The sequence below is a fragment of the Boeremia exigua genome (genome assembly GCF_020726555.1).
Source record: "Boeremia exigua strain MPI-SDFR-AT-0100 chromosome Unknown C7974scaffold_11, whole genome shotgun sequence".
In the NCBI taxonomy this organism is placed as follows: domain Eukaryota; kingdom Fungi; phylum Ascomycota; class Dothideomycetes; order Pleosporales; family Didymellaceae; genus Boeremia; species Boeremia exigua.
Window position 1 is genome coordinate 985050 of NW_025763528.1, and position 21332 is coordinate 1006381.

Below are 21332 nucleotides of genomic sequence, written 5' to 3' on the forward strand. Positions count from 1 at the left end.
CGCATGATATGCTAATTGGTCTCATCTCTCTCTGGTCATCACGGCATCTTTTTCAGCACTCCTCGAGCAATTGCTTTCCGTGCGTAACCCTTCCTGTTGGCTCTTTCAAGCTACGACGGTTTGTACAGCAGGGCAAGTTATACTACATAACGAAAGCGAGGAGTACTTTGGAAATGATTTGATTGATTGATTAACAGGTATAGACTGCTTTTTTACAGTTTGTAAATCATGAATGACCCTTCAACGCCGTGATGCCGTCCAAAACCACCTTCACGCCAATCCTTGAATAGCGAACCGTTTTGTGCGTGCTATTCCACACCAACTCAAATAACGCTCATTCTGATGCCAGATCATCGAAGCATCATGCTTATTTCTTGGTGGTGAAGTCAGTCTCCAGGTTGGAGGTGCCGTTGTTGTCGCTGCGACCGCAAGTGCACGCATCTGAGTCAGCATTAGCATCGCGCCCACAAGCAAACATCTTTCGCAACATACCTTCGGCCCTCTTGCCGCATGCGCAAGTGCTGGTAGGCATCTTGTTCTCGTTGGCAGCCTTGGCGCAGTCTGTCACAATCCGTTAGCCGTGTGATCACGTGAGCTGTACAATACTAATTACACGAAGGATGTGGGTGGAGGAAGAGAGGCATACTGCACTGAAGAGCAGGCTGCTTTCCGCAAGAGCAGGTTGCTTCCTTGGCGCACACGCACTCGCCGTTGTTTCGTCCGCAGCAGGCCATTGTTGTTTGTGAAGGAGGTTGCCGGAAAGGTCGGTGGTGATAATTTGAGATGTTGAAAGACGTGGATTTGACTGTAGAAGTAGTGTTTTGGAGGCTGGATAATGATTCAGGAAGCAGCGAACAATGCCTTCTTTATAGCTTCTCTCACTTCCACAGCTCCATGGTTCATGGACCCTTCGATAGCAGCGCTGTGACCTGATGATGCAACATTGGCCAATCAGAACTCGGGTGATTACGCCTGCGTCACATTTTCCCTACACTGCAGAGGCTACGATTGCCACTTGCTGACTTCACTTCAAATCGAGCGTTTGTCATTTGTCGGACGTTCATCTTGTTGCAAATGAAAGTGTTGTGGTTGGTTGTATACTTGTCTACCTCTGTTTGATCCACTATCATGGGGAGACTGTGGCGTTACATTCACCACAATCTTCTATGCAATGCATAAATCCATTAGGTACTGATGTCTGGGCTACTGTACCATCATCCTGCCTAGAGTTTCCTGTAGGATCCTGACTTGATCTCTGAGGGCTTGATCGGCCTCCGTATGCTGCATCAGGTTAGCCAATGAATACATCAAAAGAGCTTGTGCCTACCAAATTATTTTGCAATGCCTGCAGGAGAACAATTGCGTTCTGATAATCTCTCCCCGAAGAAGATGAGACTTGTTGTGCCGCACCTCCATCCTTACCTTCGGCAAAATCTTGGATAGCCGCCAGCAATCCATCGTCTTCCTTGATCTCTTCTATTACCAGCTTTGCGCCATGGGCCGTTTGCGCCATCAGTCCAAGACCAAGCAATCCTTCAGACCTGGCATCAGCGTAGAACCTTTGGCGCACAAGCTTGGCTAAAGGTCGAGCGATCAGAGTAACATTCAACATTTGTTCTCTGATAGCGTCTACCTGATCTTCTGCGCTTGGTCTTCCAAGGAACCGAAGGATTGTGACAATGGAACGGCTGAGTTCAACTGTTGGATTCTTCATCGCTGTACTAGGTAGCGGCCTCGCAGGCGCGAGTGCCTGTTCGACAATTTGGTGAAGGATGGTCAATTCTGAAGAAGCTTCAACCCCTACAATCGGGTGAGCATCTGGGACAACGACCTCACCGACTTTCTCGCAGACGACCTTGATGATGTTATGCAAGTTGTTCGTAACAAGCTTGCCAATCATGGCTGCCGCCTCGCCGCTAACAGCAGCATCTTTCTGCTTGAGCAACTTGGCACAGATTTGGAGGAGGCCAGCATCTGCCAGCAATTCCCGGTTCTCTTCGGGGAATGTGAGATGGCGCATGAAACCTGCAGCAGCGTAGAGTAGAGCCGGTTTACTGCTCGAAGACAGGATACGGGCCAGCGGTAGATGTAGCTCCATAATCTTGACCATGTTGGTACACACTTCGTTCGACATAGCCAGATTGCCAAGCACAACGCAGGCGCATATTGTGGACGGCAAGGGCGAAGCGTTTAGTTTGGCTCGAAAGGTCTCAGTCGCTTGACTCCGAACGTCGAACCGCTGTGCGAATAGATCGGTGGCGGAAATTGCTGAAATGTTTCCGATCAGTTGCGCCGCGAGGAGCACATTCGTGTTGGTTGCCGTCGTCGTCGTCTCGGTACTATTGGAAATGGCTAACTCTTCGAACACAGCTTCGACTTCTGCCATTGAAAGTCGAGATTCGAAATCTAGCATCAGTGTAATGAGGTCACCGAGTAGTCCTGGGGTCGCAATCTTTGCTTGGAACTCGGGATCCTGCAGATAGTGAACTAAGATGGCGATGTACTCATGATAATGATCCTCGTCGTAGTCCAGTGCCACTTTGACGAGATCGCTGAATGTATCGAGCGATACATCGTCATTGAATTGTGCTGCTGTGAGCTTCTCGGTGGTCCATGTGAGAAGCTCCGTTGCATAATCAATCGCGGCATCTGGAATCCGGTGGCCAACAAGGTACCCAGATAGCGTAAAATCAAGTCTGATCACCGCAGCTGCAGCCTTGGAAGGGTCTAATCTAGTTAGCATATAGGCGTTAGAGGTGGGCCGAATCTTACCAAAGTCGTTACAGAGATTGAAGAGTACTGCAAGAGCGACTGCTGTCAGATCATCTGATGGCAGACAGTCGACGATCTTTGTTATATCTTTGGTGGCCAACTCTCGGTTGACATCTTCAAACGGCGTCAATCTACCGTCTTCGGTTCAGGTGTATGGAATACATACCGTTGTCAGCTACGCAGTTTCCGATTATCCGCAAGTACTGTCTGCGCAACGCAAGTGGTACGCCTACATCACCAAGATTTCGTAGCACGTAGTCAAGCAGGCCTGCTTCTCGGAACAGGTCTTGCCAGGCCTCTAGATACGATTAGACATAGTCCTACACAATTCATTCATGCTTACTTTGTTTTCCAGCAGCCGTGCCCAGCTGCTGTAGTGCTTGCTCTGATGGTTCACTGTCAGGAGTGGTCGTGAACCTGTTGTGCAGCGTCTTGAGCGATGCAATCACATCAACTGAAGCATCGGGACCCATGCTAAGTAGTGCCGATACCTCTTCTGGCAGGGTTCTTCCAGGCTCCTCGTTCGTCGTCATTGTGGGAACCAGACTGAGATTTGAGAGATGACGATTTCAATTTCAGAGCTCACATGCAAGAATTAGAGAACGATTGTTGCACGATGAGTTTTCCGTAAATTCCCTTCTCATACAAGTTCCAGTGACGTGGTCTCGACCACAAATGGATAAGACGTAAAGTGAGTAACCCTCGGTCCGTTCAGTGAGGCTGATGTGAAAGCCGGCTAGTCTTACCCGAAAGAGTAGCGATCCCTTTAGCGCCTTCTGGGAGGCCTGGAGATCTGGACACTGCACAACACGACTTCACGACGGCAAGCACAAAGCTTCTGCACACCACTCACCGTATACCTTCTTTAGAACGACCAAAGGTCTAATCACCGCCAAGATGACGCGCGCACAACAAACCATAAGCATTGCGATGCTCCTGACCTCGGTACACTGAGCCCCTCCTGAGCATACACCCCTGGCTCATGGCTAACAACGTGCAGCTTTACCTCGCGGTATTCATGGAACTCGTTTCTTTCCCTGAGAAGATTCAGAAGGAGGTTGTTCCTATGGTATGAAGCCCAATCCTTCGACACATGATTCAAGCTCATTAAATACAGCTTCCTTTCTGGGCACTCATCTCATTCGGCGCATACCTCCTCTTTAAGCTCGGCTTGGGAGTTTTCACCTTCAACGACGTACCAGAGGCGCACGCGGAGCTGATGGCACAAATTAAGGAGGCACGCGCTGAGCTCCGAACTCAGGGTGTTGATGTTGGTGCTGACGATTGAGCGCCGAGTGGATGGTCGATGATGTGGGCACACACTTGCACTGCAATGGAGCACAAAGGGGCACACGGCGTCTGGATCTGGGAATGCAGAGGAAGGACGTAATTGCTTTTCAAAGGGTATATGCGCATGCATGCTCTGATCAGGTTGGGATCTCCTCCGCCTTGTGCCGCTGCTTCAACTTCTTCTCTGTCTTCATGAACTCTCTAATACCCACGGGTATATCGTCGAACAGACTCCCTTCACCAGCACTTCCGGTCCAATTTGTGTCGCTGCCTCCACCATCGTCATCCATGCTGACAGCAACATGAATTGGGTCTTTCTGTCCTGCCACCATGGCCCCACTACCCGCTGATGCTTCTCTCCTAGCTTGTATGACAGCCCTTGCTTTTGCGCTCTGCTCTGCCCACTCTTCCATCTCATCTCGATACATGTCCCACACGCAGTTGACGCACCCAGACATGCAGCAATTGTCCGGTTCTGTGGGCTTTGGCGGTACTCGGATACCTGCGACTTCCGTTGACGCTGCATCAATCTCTATCCTCCGTTCCCTGACACCAGGTTTTGAGCCAAATACTGTACGAGCTCGTTCAAGTGTGATCTCCCTCTGTGATTTGGGAGGATCTGTAGGTATAGGCGCGACTGGAGGAGCTGTGTGGTTCGAGGTATCGTTCGAGACTGTTGGGGCTCGGGAGGGCTGTTTCTTCAGCATCTCTGAGACTTATCAATGATGCACATGTGGGTGGCTCGAATATTCCTTACCTGCGTAATATCCAGTGATAGGTCTGGCCTGCTCCCCTTCTGGAGCTATGTAATACTTAAAGCGTCGCTGTATCCGACCGCCATTCTGCAGACCGATTCTTGCCCATTCCCATGGCTCTGCGCATGCGGCGCAGACATAACGCCGCAGGGCCAATGGACGTCCTATGTATGCCATTATACCAGGTCATAAGATCCAAGCAAACAAAAAAGTATCGATGCTATCGTGACATGTCTGTGTGGTTAAGAGGTGGCATGGTCAAAGCAGGCAGAGACGTCATGTTGCGCTGCAGTCCTCGGCAAGGAACCGCCTCGAACGCCGACTGGACAAGCGCGTCGAGGCGCGTCAAGGGACATTAATGTCAACACCACCAGATAGATCCTGGCCTGGCCTGTTGACAGTCACAGTCTTTGAAAAGCACACATTACGATGGACGAGCCACCTCGAAAACGCCGCAAGGCATCGTCTCCACTGCAAGCGCCGTCAAGTCCGCTTCGAAAGCCCCCACGACGACCTTCGTTTGCGTCGCCTACCAAGGCCAGTCTTGCGCGCAACTATCCTAATCTACTCCCGACTCGCACGCCGCCCCGCGATGATATCTACGCACGAACAAAGCAGGCCGGCGCGTCCATACTTGATGAACACAGCGATTCACCCGCAGACGGAGTTGAAGAAGTAGAGCTTTCAGCATCCAAAGCACCTGAAGCACACAAAGGCCCAAATCGTGACACACTATTCGCTTCGCCCAGCAAACGTCCACCGCATGGATCCGGGGCTGTTTCACGTTCTCCGCTGAAGGATGCACCTGCGCTGCAGCAAAACCAGCTCACTAGGCCTGTAGAAGATACTTCGGACGCAGATGTTCAGGACGAGAAAACCGAGAAGAGTTATCTGGATCCTACAATCGAGCAAAGAAAACGAGAGAAAGCACGACTACAGCGTGAGGTCGAAGAGCTGGAAGCACAGGTGTCGAGATGTACGAAAGAGATTATGGCCGAACAACAACGTGCAGCTGACGACACCCTGCTTCCTGCCCAGCGTACAGATCTTGTGTGAGTATATTGCTAGTCGAATATCTAGAGCACTGTCTGATACCATCACAGCAAGTTTGTCGCAAAGATTAGTGGCGCAGATCCCCAAGATGAACGGCCAACACCAGTCTCTAGCCTTATTTGCTCCTTCTTACCGTTTACAAATCTGAGTGTATCTGCTCCCAAACAAAAGCAACCAGAGAAGCCGATCGCATCACATCGACCTGTACAACTCAAGGAACCATTGCCTTACCTCGAGATGTTCACGTCCCTTAATTTCTCTAAGCAACTTGGCTTGCCCCGAGGCAAAGTCCTCCCTTCCTCGAAACGCATACACCAGAAACACACAATCAATATCAGCAGCCCCCAAATGATTTTGACTGCACAAGTCGCTGTCAACATCGACTGTCTGACCAACAAGGTCATCGACATGCATCTCCTCCGCCTAACTTCATGGGCTGAGCGAGAGTTGGGTACCTTTATGCGTGCAAGAGCAAAAGAGAATGATCTCGGCAATGCATGCTGGGCTGTCGACTCGTTTTGGGATGTTGCGACAAAGCGTGCGCAGTACTGGCATAGGTGCGAAAAGGCATTCGCTCGACTGCTACCAGGGCGCACGGGTGCTGATGCTGAGAACGTGGTGAACACAGAGACGAAGTCTTCGATACTCTCGCGGAAAGACCTAAGTCGCCATCTGGGGCGCGACGTGTTGATTCTACAGGACAAGCACGTCTTGCTCAAGATCAACTGGCGCATTGTATTTGATTGGACCGGCGAAGCAGAGTCGAACGTAAACGTGGAATGCGCTGTGCCTGCTGTGTGGAATGAAGCCGATGCAAGTGATACGTTCCAGAAGGTACCAGAGACGTTTGACTCACTTCTGCGGATGAAGGGTACGTTTGAGGCTACGAAAATCATGGTCACACTGCTGTTTTCGCAGTGAACGGCACGGGTGATGTCTTCTGTATAGTGCATTCCGAGATACCCAGTTCGAATTTTCATCGCTAGCAAGGAGCTGCTGCTCATAGTCATCAACATCTCCTTGCATTTGATCTGATGCTTCGACGTGTACTAAGCCCATCGTCTCTCCTTGCTCGCAGACGAAGTTGAGCTTGCACCGTCATTAGGACGAGATTATTGAGGCCACCATTTGAGTGCTCATACCACAAGCAGAGATGATATGAAGCTACTCAGATTTGCCCTGAGTCAGGAAGGAATATGGATATCATGCAGGGTAGGGGAGGCAAACATGTTACGGCAAAGATCATCTTCATTTTTTCTTAAACCCACATCCAAATTCCGCTAACGGCAACCCGGAAGCTCGATCATGTACAAGACATCTATCCACCCGATTGAGGAGCCCCTCGGGCCGTGTAACGGGTGCCTGTGTTCGCTTGGAGCGGCAAAAAGCAAAATGTGCACGCGGTGTCGGAAAATGTCCGAGTGGCGTCAAAATGTATGGGTCTCGAAAAAAGCAGAGTTGTGCAGCAGATTCCTTGTAGTGCTTGCAGCAACCGGACCCACTTGACAGCAAGAACACCTATCGAGCGAGCATGCTGTGCGCTGGCAGTTGGGGGCAGTCGTGCCACGTCTGGGGAACATTGCACTAAAACTGCAGCTAATCATGTCGTACAATAAGAAGGACATCGTGAGACGTTACTCAGAAGCTCGTCAGTGCGACATGCAGAAGGGGCGAGGTTCTGGGACCCTGACAATCAAGGCTGCGACTCTTGTGTGATGGCCAGGTCGGGATGTGGTGAAGGATGGCCTTCCGGCACGTGGAGGCGTTGAGCTCCGACTCTTCGACAGCTGTCTTGAGCAATATATGGCAAGAGCTAGATGTGGTTTGGGGTGGTTTCAAGTTGTAGTCGTCTTGCCCTGTTGTATGCATACGCTATTGCTCTGGTGCTATCAGATACTCCGTATTGTTTTCGAATGTCGAGTATCTGATCGCCTGTCGTTGAAAGTTCCAGCAAGTATCAAAGTTCTGTTCACTCTGGTTAGCCTATTGAACAAGCTCAACTCTGCTGACGCGGTAAAGGCGCGAAGATAGATGCTGTTGTGCAACTGTGCGTCACGCTTCGTGCTCGGCCACTGGACGCACGATGCGGTCTCAGAAGAAGAGCGACAAAAAGCAATTACAGCTGCAGACGCGATGGTCGACAAAGCGGCCGCAGCTTAGCGACTATCTGGGCTCTCTCCAAAACCCGATGAGAAGGAAAAGGACTTCTTGTGTCACTGTGATGCGGTGTCACAGGCAGGCAGCCACGAAGCTTGACAAGGTGAGCAACGCTCTGATGCCGTGATCCAAGAAGCGGTCTGTGTTTGTCGAACAGCGTCTTGTACTGTGTGTGTATGCAGCACACCGTTACCCACAGCTCGTTTGATGTTCATCCTGTGCCAGAAATGCTTGTGGTACACGTCGGGTCGGTATGTCGATATCCTCGGCGTTTATCAGAAGCAGTAGTGCGGGTAGGTACTGCCAGTCTCCGGAGCAAGACATGAGCAAAGAGCCATGAGACTCAAGCATCTATCGACTGGAAAAGGATACTGATACCGCAAGATCGACAAGCCTCGCAGCCAGGTCACAGCCTCATCGACTGAGTCGACCAGTATATCGCTGTTGTATCGCTGCTTAATCCGGTGAATGGGCCGGCTCTTGCGTCTGCACAAGCATCAACTGAGAATAGCTCGCTGTGGCGCAAATGACATCTCGTGGGGGCTGCGCACGAGAACGGAGAAGGCTTGCTGCAGATGTGAGGGATTTCTTTTGCAACGGCAACAGCAAGCTGCAGGCAGGATCGTGATGGTTGTCACCTGGCGCTTTTCGTACTAGCGTTCTGCACACCATCAACGCCATCCAACGCCCTCTTCCGGACTCAGCTACGCTATAAACGAGGGTATCCTGCTATTGGCGTGGATTCACCGGAAGAGAGAACGCTCGCGTGTGCATTTCATTATTGAATGTTGTTCCGACATTGCTCGCCGTGACAAAGCAGCACGGTTTGGCAACTCTGGTCGAATCGTACTATAGTCTGACAGCAAATGCCGCTTTGCTTCGGTTACGCACCTGCGTCCGCTGGTCTGGGCAAGATTACACGACGGGCGCGGCCAGCTGAAGCTTGCTGGAGCGTTAGGGTATTACCCGAGAGTGAAAGTCAGCCGAAGGTTGCTCTGTGTGGCTGGCTCGTGTTGTGGCTGCTCGTAACTTTGAGACATTGTGCATTTTGTGTTTAGTGGTGATGGCTGAGTTTGACATGTATGTAGTCGTTGAGCCTAGCGCTGAATGCATCATGCTGGAGACGAGGCTCAGACCATCAGCGCCCTGTGCCCTACATCCAACAGTCTATGGGTAAGGGACACATTCACGGGAACCAAAGATGTCACCCAAATACCCCTTCGAGCACTCTGTTGCCTTGATCGGATTCATTGAACCTTAGGTCGATCTGAATATGCACCAGGGGCATGATCCTTCACACCTGTCAGTTGAGCTACTGCAGGCTACGCCCTCAGCACGCATATGGAGATGCAGTCTTCGGGCTTGGTTGGACCGGTGACTTGCTGATGGATCCGGGCTTGCCGCAACCGTCCTCAACCATACATCCAGGTGAACTCCAACCACTCTGCCGGTGGAGGAAGTGGAACGATAGTGGCTGTGGTAGGCCGATGGTTACTTTTCTTGCTCACTAACTGTGGTTCCAAGGCGGACCGCGACATGACGCAGGCCAAACAAAGGGTCCATTTGTGAACAGACCGGATGGGGCGATGGTGAGTAAACATCGACGGAACAAGGCAAGCGGGACGTGTTTTTGGTGTTTGGCAACCAACAACTGACGTTGTGGCACCTCTGTATCCTTAGATTTGCGACTGATTTGCCCTGAGGCGAGGTTGACATCCTCTTTGTTGAGCTAGCTACGGTACAATGTGGGCTATGCCCTGGTATCTTTGAGTAAATAGTGAAAAGTCGCGACGGACAAACCCCGTCATGATCCCATGTCTTATTGTAACTCCTTGTAAATGCGTAATGAGTCAACTCCGCTTCGTTTTTTGATAATAAAGAAAAGGTGTGTACAGGGGAAAAGAATCGTACCGTCAAGGTTGCGATTCCGTTAGTTAAACGTATTTTGCTGGGGTGAAGTCTAAATCCAGACATTGCGTGGTCCGGTAGGCTCTAACTGAAGTGAAGCCTGTGAACGCCTGGAAAGAAGAACACCGATATCATGGCATCGTGACTTTTGAAATCCGGAAAAAAAGTAGACCGTCGTAGAGAGGCGTATTCGACCTAGTCCGAAAAGCACTCTAGTGCATGTGAACCGGTGCAGGCATCATCGATGGCTGAAAAGATACATGCTTGACTAGATTGGCGGCGTGGATGAACGGTTGGAACCAAGTATTGGTGGGAGCAGGAGGGGAAACGTATTGTTGCTGGGGAACTCGAGAAGAAAACTTCTGGGCCGATGCAGGGTACATGTTCTGGTAGGAAGACGTTGAAGACGAAGACGAGGCTGATGAACACGCCGAGAATACAGAATCGTTATCCGAGTTTGAGCTGCCGGACGAAGTGGAGTGCTGAGGGTAAAAAGTTGGGGCATAGACCGCGCCTGGCAGAGGAGCCATAGAAGGAACGGCAGGAGCTTGGTAGCATTCGTAGTACGGGCTGAGAGGAGGAGAGGGCAGTGGGGTCGAAACTGCGGACTTTGTAGCCGTGAAGGCGGAGCAGTTGAGGATCATCTGCCTGATCTCCGGAATAGTGGCTCTCTTAGCAGGGTTGAAGTCGAAGATTCTCCTCAAAATGGTGTCAAGCTCCAAAGAAATAGGAAGGATGGTCCTAAGGAACTTGGGATCCTTCATGAAAGCGCGGAAGGTGCTATCCTCGGAAGAAGCTCGCTTCCAGGGATTGCGTCCGCAAGTAAGGTTAACAAGGATGACTCCAAGGCTCCAGATATCATTGGGTCCCGAGGCGTAACAAGAGTATGCCTTAGGTGCTGCTGTTTGACATTCTAATCAAGTTAGTAAGAAAATGTAGTCCGTGAGAGAGACTGAAACCTACCAGGAGACATGTAGAAGGTAGAGCCGCATCCAAAATCAGAGGTAACGTGATCAGTAGTGGCCAGTCCGAAGTCAGCAAGCTTGCAGGTCATGCCCTGGTCGGTGACCAAGACATTCTCCGGCTTCAAATCCCTGTGGTAGATTCCAATAGAGTGGCAGTATTCAACAGCGTCCAGGATTTGGAGGAAAGCACGCTTAGCCCAGTCATCGTTACCAACGAACTTGCCCTGCTCAGTGATATTTGAAAAAAGATCACCTTCCGGGCAGTACTCAATGACAACGTAGGTGCAGTCAGGAGCGTCCATAATTTTGACCAGAGAAACAACGTTAGGGTGTGCGCTAGCCTGGTGGTGAAGCTGAATCTCTCGCTGCTGGAACTTGCGCTGACGAGGCTCAAGACCGATCTTATTAAGCGCCTTTACGGCATAGGGAATATTGGTCTGAATGTCCACGGCAGTGTACACAACTCCATAAGCTCCAACTCCAAGGATACTAGTAAGCTGAAGCCTGCCAGCAAGGACTTGACCTAGTCGATCTTCCGGCGCACAGAATCCATTTTGGGTAGGAGACGCGGGAGGCGACGGGTACATGCTGCGGGTGAGTTTGGAAAAGTCCTCCTAGGTCCAGTAAAGGCCTCGAGGACAGTCTTGAATCCTGAAAGAAAAGGATCCAAAGGTTATTGAGTAGTTGCGGTAAGAGCAATAACGTATTTATCCAAAAACGGTAAGGTCAGGTGACCAGACACGGAGAGGTGGGAGAGAGAAAGGTGGTGGTAGGTGTTGAGATGGGTAGGGAGAACAACGAGGTAAGACGTTGAACTTTGGCAAGGAACGTGAAGGAGATGGTAGTAGTAGTGTGTTCGAGCCGGTGAATGGTGATGGTCGGGTATGAGGCGGGATATGATGTATATTCTATGAGCACGGCTGGGCAGCAGTGATAAAGATTGCCGTCGCGAGGACCCTGTCAGCTATTGGCTCATAAGACGCCCCAGTTTTCCGTAAATATAGGGAAGGATGGGCCTGGGAGCAGCGCTATGACGAAGAAGGATGGGCCTACAGGCCGCCTGCAGTCCATCAGCGATGCATGCCATGGCCGGCACGCAGACGGGCGCCCACTAAAACCGTGTGGTTCCACTAGCGCGTAGGGAGGCAAAAGTGAGGGAGGCAGTGTGAGCCGCTCTTACCGTGCATGGACTAGCGGTATCCGTCATGCAGCCACCGAGCGACCGGGTCCTTGTCCTTGATCCACCTGAATCATGCCTCTAAATCCGCAGCTCGGCGGGCGGCTGTGGCCTGTGGCGAATCAGACGACGCGCAGCAAGGCCACGGTGACACACCCTCGTCGACTCAACACACACGCGGTCTGGGGTTCGATGCTCGAATTGCAGCAGCTTTGAGGCACCAGAGCAGCACAGTGCAGCAGACCATGCGCCAGATGGCCAAGCAGACCCGCGCACTGTGTGGCGGTAGTGCCTCGAACCACTCATTCTGTGCGTTGCCCTCCCCACAAGCGCTCGTCAGCGCGCAGAGAGGACACATTTCGAAGGGCAACAACAGCGGATCTTGCTCAAGCCTCACGTTGTACACGACGCTGGCTGACATGATTCGTTGCCCCTGAGAGAGTTTCTTAACACCAACTGTTGAAAACAACCGCGCCTCACCCTAACCAGCAGGCTGAGAGTCGAGGTGATGCCGCAGCCGGTTAGCGCTGCGTAGAGACGTGGTCAAGCCTGCGAAAGCTTACGACGTCGCGAGTGCACGGCCGGCGTTCGATAGCCTTCGCTGGCTCCGTGTTCGTGTGTGCTATGACGCATCCGGCCTGTGCCGTCGACGATCTCGCAACGCCTGCGGCGCAGCTCTGGAACTCGAAGTTTCTGTTTGATCTCCTGCCATGTTGCTGGCCCTTTCCACAGCGTGTCCTGTAAGACGGCATTGATGACTGTAGCACGCCCAAGGTTGGTCTGGGTTTCGTGTTGGTGGAGCAACTCCATCTTCGGCGCTTCCCAGCATCTCTGTCCTCCAATTTTGTTCCCGCAAATGTTGAACAAGGGCGAGCTGGCTCGAACATTTCGAGCGCCAAAAAGCGTTGGCGATGACACATGGCAGTTGGACCCGATTGGCAAGCATCCACCACACCTCGAACCTTGTCACGCCGGAGGTCGCCCTATTCTTGCCTAACCGCTCATTGGCCTCCCAATATATTGTCAGTCTCCGCTGACTAACGGCCCTGCCCATCCATGTGCGTGCCGACGCACTTGATTAGCTGGCACCCGCCAGTGGCGCGCCAGAAGGCACTGGGTTTTCGAGAGCATCAAAGTCTGGCGAATGAGATCGGAGATTATCGCAACAATGCGGCCAATCATAATATCCCGTGTGGATGAAGCCAACCACTTGTTTCATTCGGGTGACGGTCTTGTGACCTGGGAGTCACCGCCTCGTCGTTGAGTCGCAGTCCACTCACACCAGTGGCGCTGCGTGGTTCTCAACCTGGGCTATGGCGCGATACTGGCAGAGCGAACTTTCCAGAGAGTCACGTTGCCATCGACAGGCAACAGCAGTTGGCCCGCTTCGGTCATAATGAGGGTGTTGATGGCGCCCAGGATCGAGCAACGAACGGGCTTCCATCATCTCGTATCGCCAGCCCGTTGGCGAGGTAAGACCGCGCTTGTCTGCAGGGGGGGGGGGGGGGTCCTGCTTCGACTAGGGCTGGGGCCAGATTGCGAGACATGCGCAAGCGAGGCAGCCGTCGAAGAACTTGCATCGTTTTCTTCTTCTTTTTCTGCCCTCCGGCGTCATCCGTGCATGAGCACAGGTCAGCCAAGCTGGGCTTCCCGCAGGCTAAAGTTGCGAACGGGAGTCTGTGAGCGAAGGGACCGACGATCATATCTGAGCGAAATTGCTACCGGCAACTTCTGGCACGCTGGCGTATGCATCGTACCGTGAGCGGCTGGCTCGAAGACTGAGACTGCAGGTTGCTGTCGATGCCAAATGACTTTCTGCCTAGCGAGCGGTTCGGTGTTGGTTCTACGGTTGTCGTGACAATGCTGGCAGACTATGTGCCGTCTCATCAAATCAATAACAGGCTCTGCGCAGCCGCCATTTGATGCATGGGGGCGGCGCAAGTCGCTTGACCATTCAGTGCCTGAGATCTTGTTGTTACCGGTTGCTTTACTGCCGCTGCCCAGGTGATGGTGCGCTTCAGGTGCACAGTGGATGCTTCGATTCAGGGCCTGCATACACCGGTGGGTAGCGGGCCTGGATAGGCGTTCCCCACAAGGGCCCAGCACAGTTGTCGCTGTCAGATCACAGCCTTCACCGCTCGTCTGCTTGCCTTTCGTTGGCGGACACCCAACCCCTTCGACTTTCGGGCTCATCGCGGCCACCGTTATCGATAAGCCCCGCCACTGCCATTCGACATCCTGCACATCTCTGAACTCTAACGTTAATCGTTCAAGCAAGGGACCTCAAGGACCGATTCAAACAAGCAGGCTGCATGCATCACCCACAGTACCGCAACGTGGCGCTGTCGGAGGCAAGGACAGACGGGTCCACAGTGCCATCACCCAAAGATCAGCTCTGGTGCCGCAGATCAAGCGCATCTCACTTCTGCTTCCAGACCTCAGGGTTCCACTTGAACGGCAGAAGCGTTGGTGGTGATGCAACAGCGATGCCATCACTGGCGGCACACTGCGTTGAACTCATGCATGCACACTGGAGTACTCCGGAGTACGACCATTCTTTGTTCAACATGCCCAACAAAAGTCGGTCAACGGACTTCAGCTGTACTGCAACTTCCCGATCTCAAGTCCGCCTGAGTTGTCCAGCGTCGGTGCTTAGTAGTCTACTTTCATGTTTTCCAGTGTCTTCTTCCAGTGTCAGGTGTAAATTGAGGATGATCAGACTGTGAACGTTTCACAGCTCTACCTGAGACGCATTGGCCAGCATTTTGAATCCGTTTCGGCACGGAAGACGACCATCGCACATGGGTCTTGCAAGTTCCAGTTGCCTACTTGGCGAGAAGACGGCAGGTGTCGCGAGTCCATGTCTACACATTCCATGCGAACATTTCCGTGCCTTGCGGGATTAAGACCAAGAGACGCTACAGTGCTGCGAAACGACTGCATGAACGACCGTTGCCCTCCAAGTGACCCTGAGGCATCCCCAGGTTCGACTTGGCACGTAGACTGCCTACCTAGGGCTCTGGAGAATGAACGGCCGGTCGGATCGCCCATTGCCCAGGCGCTGACGTCTCGATAGAAAAGCACAGGCGAGACGAGTCCTCCAGACGAACATGTCTTCGTGACGAGCTTGTGGTAGGTTTGATAGGCGGTCTCACCATGGGGAACTAAGCTCTTACACAGACCGCCGAAACTTTTTGTCTATACTCCTAGCCGCTATCGCTTGCAGCCGTTCGCCAATACAGTTCCCAGCTCTCTTGACTCGACTTTGATTTACCGACTGCTTGGATCGCTGAACAGTCGGCTCGTTGCTCCAGAAAGGCCGTGGAAGCACCCGGTGAGCTGACTCCGGACATGTGTAGTTGCATCACGTGAGCTTCTGACGACTCGAAATTCCATCTTTGGCTCATGCCTCGTATTTCCCTCGCGGCCCTCGTCTATGGTAGACACTATTGAGAAGGGCCTTATCCGGCTCTGGCAGATGAATAGCTGCCTTGCTCCAATGAGTATGATTTGAGACAACAACAGACGGAGCACACTGTAATGATGACAAGCGTGTCTGTAACTCGTTCATGCGGCTGATATCATATCCTGTTGTAGGTTTCGGATCAGATATTTTTGATTCCAGCCTGTCACCTGTCAGTCTCATCGCAGACGAGCCATCCGTCGATGCCAATGCCTTATTTCTGTCCCGTTTGTCTGACTATGAAACCCGATCACCACGATGCCATGTCGTCCGCTAGGATGACAAGTTTCTCACCTCCGGGTCGGTTGTTTTGCGCTCCTTGCAGCAACAGAGTCAGAGCAGAATTTTCAATAACAGATGCTTCCGTCTGACAGCCGGCGATCATGAAACCCAGAAGCGCACGCATGCGACAATATCACAGTACGTGCCATGTGCAGAATCTGCATCGTCACTTGTCGCCCTGGCCAACATGATCGCCCAAGTGACTCGCCACCATTTCCGTTATTATCACGATCAGCACGCTCACCGGGGCCGGCCTTCCAACCCCTGCTACACCGACATTGGGCGGTGTTTGGATTCCCACGGAACCTGTGCTAACCGCCTCGCTGGCCGCCTGTCAGGTTGCACATCAGGTCGCCCTCTGGGCCGGCGTTCATGCGCAGTCTCTCCGCCGGCGCGAAACGAAACGTGAAACGCAATGAGGCGGCTCAGTTGGTGATGCGGCGCAGCACCGGGCTGTGAGGTTGGGCGCCTATGTTGGTGATGGCTGCTGATGGATCGCCTTAGACGCACCGTGAGGCGCACGTCGGAGCAAGCACGGTGTGTTCGGCACCACGCCGGAGGAGAGTGCCAGCGGAAATGCGCTTCGTGTTGGAGCAAGGACTTCATGTCTGAGTTGTCCGTGGAGAGACGTCATCGTGGGAGATGCCGCGCATGCACGCTCATAGTAACAACGCGTCATAACATACGTTGAAGTCGCTCATCGTCAATCCACGTCCAGCAATCTACTGCACACACCGTATGCGCAAGCAGCGCATCACCACCGTCTGCCGACCGAGAATGCCGGTCCCAGCTGCAAGGTTTATGGTATACGCGTAGACAACAACCCTCATGAGCCCCTGCATCTGGCAACACTGCTCTCGGTGATACTATTCACATCTAAGCCACACTCACATCCAGCGCCCAGCACCCCGTCTCCAGCAAGGAACCTGCGCGGTCCCTACCAGACCCGAACCACGACGGCAGCATCCTCCTCCTCCCACCCGCTACTTCTCTTCCTTTCCGTGTCCCTCACGAGCATCGTTGTTGTGTGGATCAGGGTCCACGAGGAATTGCGCGGGCGAGGCTGGGCTGGTGCTGGATCTGGTTGTGGAAGCCCTGGGTGGAAGCCCTGGGTGGAAGCCGTCATCGTGTGAAGTCAGGGACGCGTGCTGACCTCAACAAATAGCGAATGTGGAGGGCAAGAGCGGTGATGCGCTGCACACCTTCGATCGGTGTCGCTGTGATGACTCAATATGTGACCAGTGCAGGTACCTGCTACCTAGGTAGCGACGACGCACCACACGTGGCTGTCCCCGCCTGCGCAATACTGACGTCGAGATGTGAGGAATTATATTATACCGGAAACCAAGCTGAGACTAGTATCACCAGCACATGTACAGATAGATAAGATGATAGTAAGACGCATAATTGGGCGTCGAGTGCAACAGCAGTCATATACATAGCAATGTTGTGCCTCAGCGACCCCAATATCACTCCCGAACACTGGTATACCCAAAAACGAATGACGCCCGCTAATTGCAGTCTGGGTTCCGAGAACCAGTAAGAACCAATAACATGCGTAATGATCGTGAAAGAAGAGAGTATACAAAAGTCGTTGGAGGCGGAAGAAAATGTGTACTGTGCCAATGCATCAGTCCCCGGAAGATCAACAAGGCTGGAGGTAGTTGGATGGGACGAGACCAGGCCTGCCGTTCTTGCCCATGACCTCGGCTTCCCACCAGCCATCGTCCTGGATGCGCAGGACAGCAAGAATGTCGCCTTTCTGGAACGCGAGTTCTTCTGGAATCTGTGCTGTGTATGTGTACATTGCACGTGCTATTGGACCAGTCAGTGAAACCAAAGCACAACAAATCATGTTCGAGCCACTTACAATAGTTTAGAATAATCCTTCCGTCTCTGTTGTAGTTCTTGGGCTCTGCAAGACTCTTGCTGCGAACTCTGGATTCGGCTCTTACAGAACTTCCACTGCCACCCCCACCATAGTATGAGCTTTGCGGTCGACCGCGAACACTACCATTGTACACGGAACCGTCGCCTCTCTCGCTCCCTGCCATAGACATCGCCGCTGCACTGTGTGAGCTTGCGGGCCGATCGTTTGACTGGCGGAATGCTGGTTGAGGGCTCACGGCTCGTGAGCTAGGAGCCGCGCGAGATCCCGGCCGTGACTGCGCATACGCTGGCTGTGGTGGCTGCGGTGAAACTGCCCGAGGCATAGAGTTCATGGCAGGGGAAGCCCCTCGAGTAGACGAATATGAGTTACGTCCAACAGGAGTACCATAGGCTTGAGCGGGAGCAGTAGTGGTTTGTGCGCGTGGACGGCCACCAGCAGTAGAACCTGCGTACGGGTTCGGCGAAGCTGTACGATTGTAGTTAGAAGCAGGTGCAGGTGATGGTTGCTGTCGCTGCGCAGGCCTATATGCCGTAGGCGACGCAGGCGCCTGTGCTTGCGATGACCGTTGTGGTGCTGTGTATAAGCTAGGTCTGGGGCTAGTAGCACGGTTCGGTGCAGGGGATGTCGCCCTTTGAGGCTCCTGTTGGGTACTCCCACGCGTCGGTGGACGGGACGCAGCATTCCCATTGAAGACGTTCGCCTTTTGATTGACATACATCTCTGTGGTTTTCTGCATCTGGCGCGCGGTATGCGCGGGCTTGGGGGCCCCCAGACGGGACATTGGAGGTTGCTCGTAAGAAGGTGGAGGTGTACCTCGCTTCGCAGCATTCAAGTTGACGTTGGTCAAAGGTGTGGGTGTACCTCCAGGCAGCTTTGAGCCAACAGCCGGTGTAGGTGGAGGCTGAGGGGTGGCCAGACCAGCGAACTTGTCAGCAGATACGCGTAAGGTGCTTTGCTTTGTGACACCCCTGAGCTCTTCAAGAGCAGCTGCAATAGGATCAATTTCGTCTGCAGGCTCCTGCCTTTGCTGCTCTTGCTTTTTCTTGTCGGGCGACGCCACGTCGAACGTATTATTGCCAACATTCAACTGAAAGCTGGCACGTGGGTCGACTGGCTCAGGACTAGCAGATCGCGCAGCGTCCTGGACCACAGGCTGACGAGTCATCCTACCGAGCGGGCGAGTTGGGCTGACGTTTTCACCTGTACTCTGCCTCGACGCTGGAGCCCACGTGTTGCGGCTTGCCGGTGTTACAGTTGCCAGTGTCTCGACCTCAGGCTTGCTCTTTCTACGGCCAAAGGGGCTGTTGAAGAAGCCTCGTTTCTTCTGGAAAGAATTCTCTTCGACAGGACTTTGCTCATTGAATGAGGAGAGCGGCATCGGCTTGCCGGGTGACGCAGATCCGCTCGGGGGCTCGACACTGGAGAACGAGTTGAATTCTGAGTGGTCGCTGTGTGAATCTCGGCTTGGAGGCCGGACAGGGCTTGCGACTGTGTTGCGTTCAGGTTGTGGGGTAGGCCGACAGAACTGGGTCATGCCGTCGGCCGGGTACTCATACGATGTCGGGCTTTGCTGGTATTGCTGGCGTGCTTGCTGCTGTGCTTGCACAAGGCGCGGGTCGGGCTGTACTTGCCGAGAGGCTGTCGATGGGCGAGGCGTGTACTGTGGTTCGACATTGATTTGATCTTGAACTGGTAGGGTGTCGTGTTGTAAGCCAAGCTCCCTGGCCAAAGGATTGTTTGGATCGTGATGCGATTCGAAGACCGAAATGGGCGGCGACGAGGCGCGATACGAGGGATTCATAGTCCTTGCGAACTGGGCGACTGAGTAGTTCTCATCATCAGACACTTGTGATGATGTTTCGGCATCTCCACGGCAGAAATTGATGAATTTAGGAGGGTCGGGTATCTCCTGTCCTGTACCACTCTCGGAGATGAAGCTCGTTATGTCCTTCTCCACGTCACAGTCTTCGAGCGATAGGCGCATCTTCTCGCACGCGGCGTCATCGCTGACACACACCGTCGAGGCGATGTTGGCGAAGTTCCAAAGGCTGCTCTTGGTGTAGTCGATGCGCTCCTCTTCGAGATCCTGGAATTTCTGTCGAGCTGTCAGCAGTCGTCACTCACACGTTATGGAGGCAACCTACGTCGCAGGCAGCCTTCCAGTCCCTATTCCAGCGGCCAGTAGTCTCTTCCAGCACCTTCACGGCAGCCTCGTACTCGGCGCTTGTGGTAGACAGGTTGATCTGTGTCTTCTCCAGCCTGGCCTTGTTCTTGCGCTCCTCGTGGCCCATGACCATGTGCGCCTGCGCCAGGAAGCCCTTGATCTTCAGACAGTCCTGCTCATACCGGTCGCGTGCCTTGTTGACGGTGGACGTCTGCTGCATCTTGAGCTTCAGGAGCTTCTCAATGCCGTTCTGTACAATCTTCCTACGCTCCTTCATCCCACCGGCAAACGCCTGCAAGGGCTCCTCCAGCTCGGTGTGCATCTGCTGCGCGACGCTCTGGTGGGCCTTGGCCATGGACTCGACTTCGGTTCGGATGACATCGCAGGACATTCGGAGGGTTCCAGTTTCCGAGGAGCCGAGGGGCTTGCGAGACAGCTGCAGCAGCTTCTTGGAGTATTCTTCCTCGATGGCGGCCCGTGCCGCGTAGAAGCTCTTGAGTTCGTCGTTGGTGACTTTCGCAAAGTGCATGCGGTCGAGCAGAGGCCCGACGCCGGCATCCTCCTTTCCCCAGAAATTGTTGGCAACTGGCCGTGGTTAGCAGGCGTTCTGTGCATGTGCGCGCGTGCCGTACACGAGAGCGTCACCGAGGGCACCTCGGATGCCGGAGTGCCTGGCATGGTGCCGGCTGTGTAGTGGGGGGCGGGTGCTCGACGTGAGCGCGAGCAGTGTGCAGGTCAACGAGCGACAAAAATGCGGGAGGCTATATATGGGGTAGCGATGCGACAGGGTGCAGCGACCGGGAGTGGGTGGTGACAGTGCGCTGGGGTGCCTCGAGCTGTGTTTACGGGTCGCGTATCCCAGGACAACAAGCGGGAAGGAGCTAGACGCGCGCGCAGCCCTACCTATGACGACGTGGGCTGCAGTGAGACGAGCGCCCAGTGCGGCTCCAGGGCTCGACGACGGCTAGTCTGCTGTATCATGTATGCATGAGCTGTCGGGTGGGTATCGTGCGGCCAGGTGTGCTGTCTGGCAGTGCAGACAGTGTGCACCATGGGCGCTGTAGCGGGCACTCGGGCAGCAGCATTTAGTGTGGCGTGACCGTCTGCAACCACGAACGGGGAGAGGGCTGGCCGTAGGAGCATGTGTGTGTCAGATCAATTGAGGGCTACGTCCTGTGTGTTTGGACGTGGCCCATGTTCAGAAGCGCACGTTGTGGTCGTCGTGGTGCCGTCGCGAGACTGCGAGCGCACAGTGATAGTTCTGGTAGCGAGCGCACAGTGATACCTATGGCAGCGAGCTGCACTCTGGAGCCATAGAGCGCGGGGACCAGCATCGAGGCCAGGGCAAGTACGCAGCTGCTGTCCAGAGCGGTGCTCGTGCGCGGCGCCCATGAGGCGCGTCTGAGCATTCATCACGGCCAGGGAAGTGTGGGGTAGCGGCACCACGGCGGGCTG

The 21332-nt window shown here is 53.6% G+C and overlaps 8 protein-coding genes across 8 annotated transcripts; 2 read left to right on the plus strand and 6 right to left on the minus strand.

Annotated features, from left to right (window-relative positions):
* Window positions 1–165: 165 nt before the first annotated feature.
* On the minus strand, window positions 166–899 carry C7974DRAFT_402130 (uncharacterized protein). The gene is made up of 3 exons (XM_046142663.1): window positions 647–899; window positions 493–561; window positions 166–441 (listed from the first exon to the last, which is right to left on the minus strand). The coding sequence occupies exons 1-3, from the start codon at window positions 732–734 to the stop codon at window positions 368–370; spliced, it is 231 nt and encodes a 76-aa protein (XP_045993429.1). The 5' UTR covers window positions 735–899; the 3' UTR covers window positions 166–367.
* Window position 900: 1 nt separating this feature from the next.
* Window positions 901–3713, minus strand: C7974DRAFT_402134 (GTP binding protein-like protein). Its single transcript, XM_046142664.1, has 6 exons — window positions 3642–3713; window positions 3116–3463; window positions 2939–3070; window positions 2773–2886; window positions 1328–2727; window positions 901–1281 (listed from the first exon to the last, which is right to left on the minus strand). The coding sequence occupies exons 2-6, from the start codon at window positions 3303–3305 to the stop codon at window positions 1204–1206; spliced, it is 1914 nt and encodes a 637-aa protein (XP_045993430.1). The 5' UTR covers window positions 3306–3463; window positions 3642–3713; the 3' UTR covers window positions 901–1203.
* On the plus strand, window positions 3670–4060 carry C7974DRAFT_416750 (dolichol phosphate mannosyltransferase-like protein subunit 3; the record flags this gene model as incomplete). The annotated part of the gene is made up of 3 exons (XM_046144015.1): window positions 3670–3717; window positions 3773–3841; window positions 3890–4060. 3 exons carry the CDS (start codon window positions 3670–3672, stop codon window positions 4058–4060), a joined length of 288 nt encoding a protein of 95 aa, XP_045993431.1.
* Window positions 4061–4199: 139 nt separating this feature from the next.
* Window positions 4200–4994, minus strand: C7974DRAFT_319142 (oxidoreductase-like protein; the record flags this gene model as incomplete). The annotated part of the gene is made up of 2 exons (XM_046138696.1): window positions 4200–4771; window positions 4820–4994. 2 exons carry the CDS (start codon window positions 4992–4994, stop codon window positions 4200–4202), a joined length of 747 nt encoding a protein of 248 aa, XP_045993432.1.
* A 171-nt stretch (window positions 4995–5165) lies between these two features.
* On the plus strand, window positions 5166–6983 carry C7974DRAFT_48481 (uncharacterized protein). Its single transcript, XM_046146722.1, has 2 exons — window positions 5166–5869; window positions 5921–6983. Exons 1-2 carry the CDS (start codon window positions 5247–5249, stop codon window positions 6789–6791), a joined length of 1494 nt encoding a protein of 497 aa, XP_045993433.1. The 5' UTR covers window positions 5166–5246; the 3' UTR covers window positions 6792–6983.
* Window positions 6984–10147: 3164 nt separating this feature from the next.
* On the minus strand, window positions 10148–11487 carry C7974DRAFT_318603 (kinase-like domain-containing protein; the record flags this gene model as incomplete). Its single annotated transcript, XM_046138660.1, has 2 exons — window positions 10148–10848; window positions 10899–11487. The coding sequence occupies 2 exons, from the start codon at window positions 11485–11487 to the stop codon at window positions 10148–10150; spliced, it is 1290 nt and encodes a 429-aa protein (XP_045993434.1).
* A 1981-nt stretch (window positions 11488–13468) lies between these two features.
* C7974DRAFT_379504 (uncharacterized protein) lies at window positions 13469–14270 on the minus strand (the record flags this gene model as incomplete). The annotated part of the gene is made up of 2 exons (XM_046140468.1): window positions 13469–13782; window positions 13835–14270. 2 exons carry the CDS (start codon window positions 14268–14270, stop codon window positions 13469–13471), a joined length of 750 nt encoding a protein of 249 aa, XP_045993435.1.
* Window positions 14271–17237: 2967 nt separating this feature from the next.
* C7974DRAFT_48576 (uncharacterized protein) lies at window positions 17238–20786 on the minus strand. The gene is made up of 4 exons (XM_046146723.1): window positions 20510–20786; window positions 19858–20462; window positions 17693–19808; window positions 17238–17637 (listed from the first exon to the last, which is right to left on the minus strand). The coding sequence occupies exons 1-4, from the start codon at window positions 20553–20555 to the stop codon at window positions 17468–17470; spliced, it is 2937 nt and encodes a 978-aa protein (XP_045993436.1). The 5' UTR covers window positions 20556–20786; the 3' UTR covers window positions 17238–17467.
* Window positions 20787–21332: the final 546 nt, after the last annotated feature.